Source organism: Passer montanus, unplaced genomic scaffold (genome assembly GCF_014805655.1).
Source record: "Passer montanus isolate IOZ18808 unplaced genomic scaffold, ASM1480565v1 scaffold80, whole genome shotgun sequence".
In the NCBI taxonomy this organism is placed as follows: domain Eukaryota; kingdom Metazoa; phylum Chordata; class Aves; order Passeriformes; family Passeridae; genus Passer; species Passer montanus.
The window spans coordinates 148,073-160,795 of NW_024373257.1; the positions used below are offsets into that span (position 1 = coordinate 148,073).

The 12,723-nt window shown below is 38.3% G+C and overlaps 1 protein-coding gene across 2 annotated transcripts in view; it reads right to left on the reverse strand.

Moving 5' to 3' along the window:
- MAP3K7CL (MAP3K7 C-terminal like) overlaps window positions 1-8,712 on the reverse strand; it is a 31,544-nt gene extending 22,832 nt beyond the window's left edge. Inside the window, exons 1-3 of one of the 2 annotated variants that reach the window (XM_039732846.1) lie at window positions 8,359-8,712; window positions 6,131-6,275; window positions 5,501-5,609 (exon numbers count right to left, since the gene is read on the reverse strand). In XM_039732846.1, the coding sequence (XP_039588780.1) occupies window positions 5,501-5,570 (70 nt within the window). In that variant the 5' untranslated portion in view covers window positions 5,571-5,609; window positions 6,131-6,275; window positions 8,359-8,712. Of the gene's footprint in view, window positions 1-5,500; window positions 5,610-5,865; window positions 5,938-6,130; window positions 6,276-8,358 lie in introns of those variants that run through there. The other variant, XM_039732845.1, reaches the window with a different exon arrangement.
- Window positions 8,713-12,723: the final 4,011 nt, after the last annotated feature.

The following is a 12,723-nucleotide window of genomic DNA, read 5'->3' on the forward strand; positions in this document are numbered from 1 at the left end:
AAAAACCTCCGAAATACCTCTTTTCCCCCTTTTTCTTAATTAACTATCAATTTTTAATGAATATCTAGATTATTATAAGGAATCACTTATATAATTAAAAACCTCTTTTATTATAGAGTTAGTGGCTTTTCTGTACCACAAATTCCTGAAAATATCTAGGCTGATTCTTCACCAGTTACAAACACCATCTTATCCCTATAGTCACTATAAAGAAACCATAAGGAAAAATGATTTATAATTTAAGCTGAATGTTGAAAACTTATTTTGTTTAAAATAAAAATATATTTAAAAAGCAGAGACAGCAACTCACTGCACCTGAAAATGAGTCAAGATTTGGGTCAAAAGGAAATAAGAAAGAAGGAAAAATGTGTATATTATGGCCATACAAACAAAGTCAACAGCACTATCCTGTGATGTGAAAGAATCAGATCAGGGATTTCATTACAGACACCTAAGTTCATGTATCTGTAATATGATTTCTAAATGAGTAGCATTTCCTGATTTCCCATATATCCCAAATCTAATTTTGAAGTTCTATATTTAAAAATGCCCTAAAGACACGTACCCTGACTGCAAACCCATGTGTTTTAACCAAAGACTCAGTTGGTGTGAATGAAATAGTGTGATTTTCATGTTTGTTTCATCAGGTTCACATGCTTGCTTTGCCTGCTGCTGAAAACTGTCATTTGTAACAAAGAGGATTTGAACTCTATGAACACTGATTGTCTTTGCACAAAGAGCTCACTATTAGCCCTGAGGCAGCTGATTTATGCTAAAGTTGCACATTTGATTTCTGGAAAGCTTCACTTATTTAATCATGTTCTGGCCTCCTGGAGATTCCAATATCCCAGACCTCCATCACTGAACTCTATGAACACTGATTGTCTTTGTACAAAAAGCCCACTATTAGCCCTGAGGCAGATGATTTATGCTAAAGTTGCACATTTGAGAATGAAGCTTGATTTCTGGAAAGCTTCACTTATTTAATCATGTTCTGGCCTCCTGGAGATTCCAATATCCCAGACCTCCATCATGTAGTCCAATGAGAGAAATCCTTCACGTGTTGCTGTCTGACTGACACAATGTCTGGCACAATGAAGTGTAAACCCCAATTTTTTTCCTCTATGGCTGTTGCATTTAACTGAACTGTGAGCTAAAGGCAGTAAATCCATTAAGAACAACACCTGATTCACTTCCAGTATAATATTGAAAATTAGTTTCTCTATGATCTTCACTAAGATAGACAAAAATAGAATATAAAAAATTTAAATGTGTTGAAAGCACATTAAGGTTGCTAAATCAAGCACTTGAAACTTAGGAAATGCCAATCACAGCTCTGCTTCCTTGAGTAACTGAGTTATGATCCAGTATTTAATTATACAGTCAGGTCCTATTTTTTTTTCTCCTACATGTGTGGGCCAATGTATTCAGATCGCTTCCTTCTAAATTAAAGAATTAAATTGGTAACATAAGTAGGCTGCTGTCCTGTAAGTGGATCAGCGCTTGCACAGGAAAAGTGCTCAAACAGAACTGCAAGCACCACAACTTGCACCAACAGCAGTGTCAAAGTGCCTGTCAGGGTCCAGCCTTGGCCCTGGGAGGGCAGTGAGATCCAGCAGCTCTGGGCCTGGATACTGGCAGACAAGCATAGACTCATCAGATTCATCCTGGAAGGCTCTGTGGCTAAGTGACTGCAACTTGGCACTGCTTTGTGGAGCTCCAGGGTTTCTATTCACAGCCCTGCCTGACACGACCTTACACAACCTCGCAGTTACCTCACTCGTAAAATAGTGGGGAACGGCCACTGCCCCACCCAGGAATAGGATGTGAGGGCTTGCTCAATAATAAGAGTTGTGGACCTCCCAAAAATAGAAACAGTCCATAATGAAAGAGATAAGAGCAAAATCCTACTTCATATAGCTTCACTCAAACCTAAGCATCCTCAGATGAATGTCCCTTTGAGGCTGTCTCACCTGATCTCCCATCCAATTCCCCAAGAACCAAGCCCTGTAGGTTGGGTGTAGATTAGGAAATTAGCTCTGTAAATTTTAGCCATATGTTTTAGCAATCCTCACTGGTTGTCAGTCAATGTGCTGAAAAACCTCCGGAGCCATCACAACCAGTATGAGGGTGGAGTAGCAACTTGAAGGTTGCTTTTGAAGAAGCAACTGCTGCAAAACAGTCTAGCATGATAAACTAGAAAAGCAAAAAATTCCTTGTAGTCTCTAGGATAATGAGCATAAAGAAGAGTAAAATAAGTAATTTTGCTATGCTTGCAAAAATATGACACTATTCCACTGTCTGTCAGGTTCATTAGAAGATGTGTGTTTTGCCTTTGTTGTCAGTGATTTTTCTGTAAAGTGGTGTCAGAGGTATACAATTTCAAATTAACGAACTCACAATTTCAGACCCAGTCATTTATCACCACATATCATGAGCAGAACTTTTCAGCTAGATTCAAGCTTTTATTTGAAGAGGCAAGGTAAGAGAGATGAACCTATAAACCTTCTCTTTGAACCATTACACAAAACAAATCCAGCTGTCTAAATTCCATGAAGTTCATGTATTTTTAAGATTGATAAAAATTAGGACATACTGAATTTCACCAGTAGCATTAAATTGATTCTGACAAACCAGAATGAATTTTCAACTTTGGAACACTTATTTGAATCTTGGAACACTACATTCAGTTCAAGCTGCATTGTTTGCAGCACAAAACTGCACAAGTTTCCAAGTGATGTAAGGTAGGTTGAAATAGTATGTTTCCAATTCATTTCTTTAAAATGGTACTTTAAGTCAAACTGCTGTGATACGGTGCACAGACACACCCTGGGAAACTTGTGTTAGTGAACTTGAGTGAAAGGGCCAAACATAGACATTTATATATATGGGAATAGGAGATACACAATAAAACTGTCTTCTTATATAGCATCCTCTGATGGGCTGCTCCTGAGACTTTTAAGGAACTGATCACTCTACTATCACATTAAAAATACCTCACAAAGCTGGCCAGAATTTCAGTCATCAGGTGTTGACTGACAAATAATGTAAGACACATTTTTTCTTGTACACTCAGGATAGGCCAGCTCTGGTTTTGTAGGTCAGTTAACACAAAGTAATTTCTTCTCATAAGCTGAGAGTAGTTTTTCCTTTCACTGCTCCTCACACCCACTGCTTGGTTACAATCCTAGCCAGTGAGATAATCGCCACCCAGAAGAAGCATTCCATTTCCTCTTTTTATATCCAGTTATGCTGTCAGTTCCTCCTAGTAAGCAGTTGCACAGCCCCCGGAAGGAGAATGCAGCCTTTCTTGGCGAAATGTGTCACTGTGCCTTTCAAGTGAGGTAGAATTTAAGGAAAAGCTTAAGTCAGAGAGATTTCCTCACCACTTAGCCCTTGCCAAGAACTTATTGTATCCTAGCAGTGCATGGGCTTCAGCTGATGCTTTGCTATCACACATCAGCTAACTCCTGTTTGCACTGAAAACAAATATCCTCATCAAGGAGAAAAAAAAAGATGAAAAAAATATAAAAGAGTAAGGGGAAAAAAGCACCTACTACAGAATACTTAAAGGTCTATCTTTTGAATGTTTTTGTAGATCATCCTAAAAACAATGTGTTAAATACTTGTTTGTACTCTCTTGATTCAATTATGGTTTGCTGGAAATTTTCACACCTATTAAAAGCTTATTTCCTTTGCCCTCTTGAAATATACCTAACATAAAAGCACTTGAAACTCTTATGGTATGGTAAAATAATGATGTTGGTTTAGACCTCCTGGTAACTGCAAATGGAAGTGATGCAGAGGGGAACACGGCACTCACTCTACTGGTTGCTGGTTTTTTTTTTTTAATCAGTACTCATGAAGATTCTCGATTGCATACTGTAGGAACATTTGTATATATAGAATAAAGGATTCAACATTTTAACAATTTTAACATTTGGAACAATTTAACAATATATAGAAGAAAAATATTACCTTTCTCTAATTGAGTTTATTTTTGTAAACGTTAAGAAGGAGGCTGGAATTATTAGCAGGATAAAAAAGTAGAAAATAAAATATGATGCAATGTTAAGGAAGTTAGGCTTCCTGCCTTTCATGTCCCCTTCTTGCAAGCTATTCACAACCTTGTCATTTCCTACTGCCGTCTCTTGTCACAAACCACTCTGCTCTCTTTGATTTTCCCATGGTCTCAGCTTTCCCTGACTTGTTTTCAGTGTCTCACATTAGCATTCTTTTTTCATAATTTGTAAGAGCACGCCCCTTTCTTTTACATCTTTCTTCAAGACCTATCTATGCCATAATTCCTGCAAGAAATTTACCATGTGACTGTATCTTGAGAGATGTGAATGATTCCTTACTGCTCTCTGTAATAACAATGTAATTACCAGGTTATTTTAATTTATGAAAAAAGGACACATAGATTATCACATGTTTCTTTATATTCCTTGTTCCAATCTTTCTTTGTCACTCATCTTTATGAATTGAAAGTTAGGTTCAATAATATATGAAAATGTTTGGTTTTTAATTCCCTTGGCTAGGGGATGAGATTGTATCTCAGTATAGTCACTGAAAATTAGTAGTACGCAACAATTAGCTAGGAAAGATAATGCATATTCTAAAATATTTCTAAACCAGAAAATTGCATTCAAGCTGAGATTCTGTTCACACAAACCTCAGGCACCAACCATCACATTGTCCTACAATGCAAAGAGTCCCATAAAGCTTATAGGGTTTCAGTTGTCCTTATACCTCATGCCATAAACACAACTCAGCCCTGACTGCAGGCATTCACCTTTAGCAAAAGCAACAGCCAACTTTTTTTGGATGCTTTTAAGCTTCCCCTTTGATTTATTTAATTTTGACTTTCACTGTTTGACAACAGCTCTCTGGTCCTTAATAATACTGAAGGTGCAAACCAATAATATTTATCTACTCCAAAGGGTCCATGTGTGTACAGGGTATGTTTGGGGAAATTAATACTCCCTCAGCATGAGCTGATAGGATAAACATCAATGAAATTTCTGCTGCTGAGAGAACGTGCCATGTGGGGCACCTGTTTCCTGAAACCTTTCACCAAGCTGGGCATGTGTGGCACTTTCCAACCTTCCCCCTATAAAAAGTCTCTTCCTCCTCTAGGCTCATGCAAATATGTCCTTTTACTTTTCCTGTTTTACAATTCCACAAAATCAGACATACTGCACATGCAGGTAAGTTTGATAGTTAATTACAGTCCTAATGGCATTCCACAAACCACTGAAAGGAAGTAAAGATAGAAACTGTCAATCTAGAGAATCTAGTCTAATGAAATTGTTAATGGAAACACTAAAAGTTATCAGACAGGAAAACTGACCACAAGCTACCACTCATGAAAAGAAATCCATCCGTTACACTGGACTACATTTAATATTGTAAACACTGGAAAGTTAATGTAAAATTTAAAAGCAGTTGTGGTTTAAATTTAAAAGCACTGTGTTTTACTCCATAAATTAAACTGTACCTGGGGAATCATTAAGGCTGAAGGCAATTCGTACCGGCTTATCAGCAGGTACCCTGGCGGTGGTGATCATGTGGGCACTTGAGTCAATGCTTTTACTTGTTTGCTCCAGCTGCAATAATACAAAAAATATATTTATTACAGAGCATGTGACATCATTCAACAAATGAGTTTTAATGCTTTTCATGCACTCACAGCTGCCTTTCCCATCCTATCTAGATGTTTAGAATCAAAGTCAAGGGAGCGCCATTTCACTTTTCCATTTAAAAAGAATTTAAGTGAAATTCAGTGCAGAATCAGACTGCTTTTATTTTTGCTATTTATAGATTAGAAAGAACGATGGCAAAGGAAGCTGCCTCTCTTCTCACCTGCTTGCTCCCCGCCATTGCCCCTTCAGCAAGCCTTGACTCGTGGCAATACTGCCTGGTTCTGAAGGTGAAGAAGGAAGAAGGGGTGGGGAGTTGAGAGTAACATGACCCCAAGGCTGCCCTGTGATTGGAACCGTGCACACCACTCCACATGGTGTCAATGAGGAGGCACTCATCCTCCTACCTTCCACCCATACTCCCCCAGTCCAACTGCGTCTGCAAGTCACACACTTCATGACCAAAAAAATTCATGGGGTTTCCAAACCTTGGTGGTGATTCTTCAGTGGAAGCCTGTGCAGGTGTAGGGGTCTGTCTGCATGGATTTAGCTCCTGGGTTAGGACCTTACTCAGTCCTCTGTTTTTCTTCTGAGACCATCGATTCCAAAACGTGATTTTACCGCGATGAAACCCTGTCCATTAAAAAAACTGCTAGTTCATTTCAAATATCACACTAAAGAACTGTTGAGCAATAAAAGAATGAGCTACTTTTGATCTCTAACAGTGTAATTAAAACATCTCTGTGCCCTGAGAAGTTGTACACTGAGCTCTACTATGTACATTTAACTTTTTGAATGAATAGTTTTGGTTAAACTCTATTGAGTAGCTGAATGCAAACAATCCCCTTGATTATCTAGCACAAAGCTGCTAAAATTCAAAGATACTAATCTTCTGATTAGCACCATGTGTGGAGAATGTGAAGTCAGTGGGACTTTGTGCATGCAAAAGATCTGCCCATAAAGAAATTATTTTAGGACTCTGGACTGCTATCCAGCACACATTGTATTCATACCAAAAATGTGGACAATTATGCTTTCAAATTACCATAAAAACTTCTTAGGGAATTAGAAACCAAATTCATCAGGAAAATACAATGGATTTACTAACTCACTGTCAGCAGACAACAAAGCATTTAGCTGATGAAAACAAGAGCCAGTTTCCTAAGCCAACAGTCTTGCAGTTTTACAGTAAAGTACCTATTGTACTGCATGAAAATTCTACCAAGTCATTCTAACTCATACTGAATTATTTTGCAGTCTCAAAAAGTCAATAGAACAGAACACTGTTTCAGGAATATAATTCTCCTTGGTGGTGTACAAGTGAATCAAACACTTCTCTGACATCAATGCCATGCAATCAGTGGAAGAGGATAAAATTTGCATTGGGTCCATTAATTTCAGCATTTCTTGTTTATTTGCTTGGTCTTTCTTTATATTTAGGTAGCAGTGTGATATGGTTACTTGTTATTAGAAGAGCATAATCTTTTCTTACAATAACAACAAATAATCTAAAATCCTTACTTTGAATAAATTTTATTTCAAGCTGAAAGTGTCTCTTTCTGCTAGTATATGAAGGATATCAGTGATTGCTCTTAATTTCCCATTACTAGTATTCAAGACCCACAAAAATGGATCTGTTATCTGTGGAGCAGAGGCAAAGAAAAGCCAAATAAATTGCAGCCATGTTTTCAATTCAGCAAAAGACCCTTGGAGTCAACTGAAATATTTTATTTTGAAGTGAATTGCATCAGAGTAAATAATTTTTACCTTCTGAGCATTCTTGATCTCTTCCTCACCCTGACTTCAAAAGAAACATCTGAGTCATCTCATTGTTTTTAAAACACAAAAAATTACCAATGCAAAATTCTTAAACATATTTCCCTTCCTTACTTCCCAATACAAGGTAAAGAAAAAAACCTCTCCAAATAAAGAGATTTTAAGTGATAAGCAAATCCTTAAACCAAGGCTTTTCATTGTTCTGTGCTGTTTGTACACTTTCTCTGACACTGACTGTCTCAAGTGGTCTTCCACATAAGAGTACACTTCACATTTCACATCATAGACTAAGAAATTAAAAGGATGCCTTCTGCTAGAGTTTTTAAAGTTGCCATAACAATATTGCTACAAGACTGTTTTTTATCCCAATCACACACTCTGTGGTGTGCAATGTTTTTAAATTAACTCTTTTAACCATCTACTCTGTGAGGGCAAAAGTCAATACCCTTTCAGTAAGAAATGCTGTATTCTATTGAAACACAAGAGAAAGTATTAATTTTATTCTAATTCAGAAAAAAAAAAGAAATCTCATCCTTATACACAGCATTTACCCTGTTATCTTTTTTTTTTTATATTGCATTTATCCCTTCTCTCCTTTTTTTGCGAAATCCTCAAGCTCTTCATCACAAAAAGCAATCACAGAGAACAGAGAGGGATGGAAAAAGCCTGTGTGCAAACAAGGTGATATTATGAAACATGCAGACCAACTACCCCTAATTCCCCACATGCTTTCTCCATGAATGAAGAACAGTGTCTCTGTAGACAGAGATGAGAGTGAGTGGGCAACCTGGAACTTAATCAGATTTAATGAGCAGCTCTCATCTTCCCAACAATTGCCTATAGAGCTGGCTGGCTGCTGTTCCTCTGTAAAAAACCTGCAGCAGAACTCAGATTAAATGCTGTTACAGCTCTATGGATTTTTTCACACCTGTTGCCTTACCTCACTTAGCGGAGTGTCTGCACTTGTATAATCCGGGGCCAGCCACTGCCTTGGCTTGTCGTTGCCTTTCTGGAGTAAAGCTTCAATAAAAGAAAAGGCTGCACCTGCTGCATAGCAACAAACTGACAAGGTCTGAGAAGCTGAGACAGCTGTCAGGGCAACATGCTGCTACCTGCACTTCCCATAGGCTTTGCTGTCCCAAAAGATAACCCTTTTCCACAATTCTGATTTTCCTTCCTCTCCTTGCCAGGGATGAGGAATTATGATGCTGTCACGCTTCAGGGAGGAAAAAATCCTTCTGTTACAAGCATTATTAAACAGCAAACTGTGGTGAGCCCAAGATTTTTAATTCATTAGTCCTGGCAAACCTGAAATACAAACAGACTTGCTTCATAGGACAGGAATGTTTTCAGCATGACCCAATCAGTGTCTGTGTCTATTCCAGCAAACTGGCAAAGATAGCATGACTCCAGTCAGCAAAAATGTCTGCAGCTCCAATCAGCTTGGGCTGACACTGCCAACTTGGACTGGCTACAAGCACACTCTCAAATGATAGCAGTGACTATCAAAGCTAACAACAACTGATGGACTTGGCCTCTCGGGCTTCCGATCCTGTTGGCTTTGACTAAGCCAGGCTTGTTTAAGAGAAGCCACTAGCCCTTCTCTTCTGAGGAGATAACAGCAAATCTCAGAATGCTATAAAAAGCAGACATAAAAGCAGATGTATTTATAGACCAGTGATGGCAGTGATAAATGAAGCTGACTCAGAGATTTGACTGAACTCAGAGGATTTCCTAGTGTGATTTCAGATAGCTTTTTTTCTTTTTTTTTTTTTTTCAAACTCCTGGCAAGGAATTTATGGGATAAATCTTGAAGTATTACTAGAGATTAATTTCTTCAGTTTAAAGTTTTATTTTCTGTTGTCAGAAAATAAAAGTTTAATCCCTGTCATGCACATGTACTTCCTACATGACTTCTTTGATTGAGTGCTACCACTGTCATTGGAACAAGTGGAAAAAAATGAAGAACAACTACAGAATGATTTTACAGAATATCTTTATTGTTTTGTGCTTGAAAAGGGGGTCTCCTTCAAAATGTACATGAAGGTATATTTAATCTTTAAATTCCTAATGGAAAGAGCTTATCTAACCCAGATCTATATAGACACATTCCTAGATTTCCTTGGCTGAGCTGACACATAGAGAGGTTGCTGGACAAATAAAGACATGAAGGGCTAAAGTAAAATTTTCATCCTCCCTCACTCTCTCACCTTCTGTCCCTAGACCAGGACTGATCTCACCAGGGCAAAACTCTGGAAGCTGCCAGTTGTAGCCTCAAAAGACCTTTTTTATACTTCAAAATTCCCAAACTGCAAAAATATCCTACCTTTACTCCAGGAATGATGTGGGGAGAAATTGGACAGCTACACCATTAGTCAGGTATCCCTTGAGGCTGTCTTTAACTGCAGTGGGATTTCAGAGCTCTGGCCCACACAGCTGGTGGAAAGCTGGACTGCACCTATGACTGCACTGACCATTTTCTCTTCTCTCAATGTGTTTCTGACAAGATTGAGGGCTCCTTTGGAAGGAGCAGAAGACAGATTTGCCTCTGATCACAACCATTACAGCAAATAACATTCTACAGCTCAATATTATTAGCTCATTATTATTGATGTCCAGCTCCACATCCAATTACTGTGAAAGTATTGGAAGATACAGAAAATCCTGGCTCCAATGGAGTCACAAAAATATTCTGCATCAGTTTTCACGGAGCCAGAGTTTTCCCCAGATCATAAGATATTGCTTTGTATGGACAAATGATATTCAGATGGTGTTCATACTTTCATTACATGCCGTTACAGTAAAGCATAAGAAAGGCTCTCTATATGAAATCTTAAGACAGGCAAAACTTCCGGTAGCCATGACAGCAAAGGTCTTGGGCATAAATGATGTCTGAAAAGGGCAGGGTCCTTTTTTCCAGATGGCTCTGACACTCCACGTTTCCACACTGACACTTCAATTGCACTCACTTTAAATAGCATGTGCACTTGCAAATTACATAGATCATCATTTTATGTGTTGTAGCCACTACATCCATGTGGTTTTTTTTAATTTTACTGTTTCTAGTTAAATCTGTATTTTTCACAGACTCATGGAACACAGAGCTTTTAGGAAGGGACCTCTGGAGATCACCCTGCCCAACCCCTGCTGCCAAGGCAGGGTCACTGGAGCAGGTGACACAGGAATGCATCCAGGTGGGTTTGGAATGTCTCCAGAGAGGGAAACTTCACAAGACTCCTGGGCTCCCTGTTCCAGTGATCTGCCTCACTCCATGGAACTCCATGTTTTTCCTCATGAAGAGGAGTTTTATCCATGTTTGGATAAAACTTCTTGTGCAGTTTCTCTGCCTCACTCCATGGAACTCCATGTTCTTCCTCATGTTTGGATAAAACTTCTTGTGCAGTTTATGGCCATTGCTCCTTGTCCTGTCACTGGGCACCACTGACAAGAGCCTGGCACAATCTTCTTGTCATCCTCCCCAGAAATATTGTATGGATTATTGAGATCTCTCATCTCATCTCATCTCATCTCATCTCATCTCATCTCATCTCATCTCATCTCATCTCATCTCATCTCATCTCAGTCTGCCCCAGACTAAACAGGCCCAGCTCCCACAGTCTCTCCTCCTCAGAGATGCTCCAGAACCCTCATCATCTTTGTGGCCTTTGCTGGACCATCTCCAGAGCTCTGAATCTTTCTTGTCCTGAAGAGCCCAGTTCACAGTTACACTGTGTGAAGCTTCTGTGAAGTGTGCTGCCTCTGAACTGTGGGCTGAGATCCAAAACTGCACAAAGCAAAAGGCCCTGATTTGCATTTAAATGTCAGCTCTGTGCTATACACAATGATTAGTCACCTGAAACTACTGCTTTATGGGAGGTGGCATATTCTTAAAATGTGAGACTGTTATAGCATTCTGCATACAGGAGATCAAATCTGAAGCACCAGGATGAATGATTTGACTGTAATTATCAACTATCTATTCTTGGGATGATTGTGCTAAAACTCTCAACAACATGCACTCAAACAGCATATTTCAAAAAGTTCTTTAAATTACTTTATAAGGGTAAACTAGGGAAGATCAATTTTAAAAAATGGGAAAATTGAAGTCCAGGATGCTTCACTTTGTTGACTTGCTCAAATTAATAGTCCAAGGCATTTGGGTAGAGATAAATCTCACAATTCTTCCTTACTAAAGAGGTGATTAAAATAATTGCACCAAAACAAATTACTCTCCAATTTCTTGCAATACAAAAAAATACTTCTTCCTGACAGACTGCACATACACTTTACAGTCATCTCTGTGAAAATTACAGAACGCTGATAACTCCAGGGTGGTTTTTGTTGTTTTTGTTTGTTTGTTTGTTTGTTTTTGTGTAGGAGCACAGCCTGTCCTGTTCCTTTTTCAGAATACTCTTAGTAATCAGGTTCCTGGTATCCAACCAAAATTCTTTTGATCTTGCATCACTTTATGAAACTGGTGATGTGCTAGAAGAGGATATCACATTTTATTAGTCAAAAACACCTTAAAGGAATATACTCTAAATTAGGAACACTGGGACTTACTGATATTCAGTAGTGGAAACATGCAAATTTTCAAAAAGCTTTAGGATGAAGTAGCAGTTATCCCACAGATGTTAAAAAAGCCAATATCTGCAATCTAATAAAACACCTGTTGCCTTCACTTTTTAGCTGTGCTACTTCCAATTCATCTCAGTGTCCTAGTATAAGTAGTATTTTAGTAGCATATGACCTCATTCATGCTAAAATGGTGTTTTGCAGATTGCCAGTCACTATTTAAAAATACACTTTAAATATTCTAGCATATGGAAGATGTTCCAAGAAGAAATCAACTAAAAAAAATATATTGCCTGAAATTACACAAAGAGGAAAATCACTCACAATCCAACATCTCATATCCTGACAACTGGAGCAACCAACTGAGTATTTCCTTAGTGTTCTCGGGTGTTACCTCTGGTCTCCTTGCCTAGGTAGTGTTTTAACACAGGTAAAATAATGTACCTTCACCAAAGTTCTACTGTCATGGATGGCTGACCCCCACCAGATTAAATTAAATCATTAACACCAGCAGGAAAATACATTGTGCACTGAGTTATAAAAGAGGACATAAGCAAATTTATAATTAATGGCAAACTGATATGCAATAGCTGAATTCACTTACATAGGATCATGCAGGTTTAATAAAGGAGATCATTGCCAAGAAATGAAAGATTGGCTTAATCAAGGTAATGTGGATTTATTGGAGCTGAACCCAGCAATTCAGCAATTTTTACACCTGCCTCAAGAT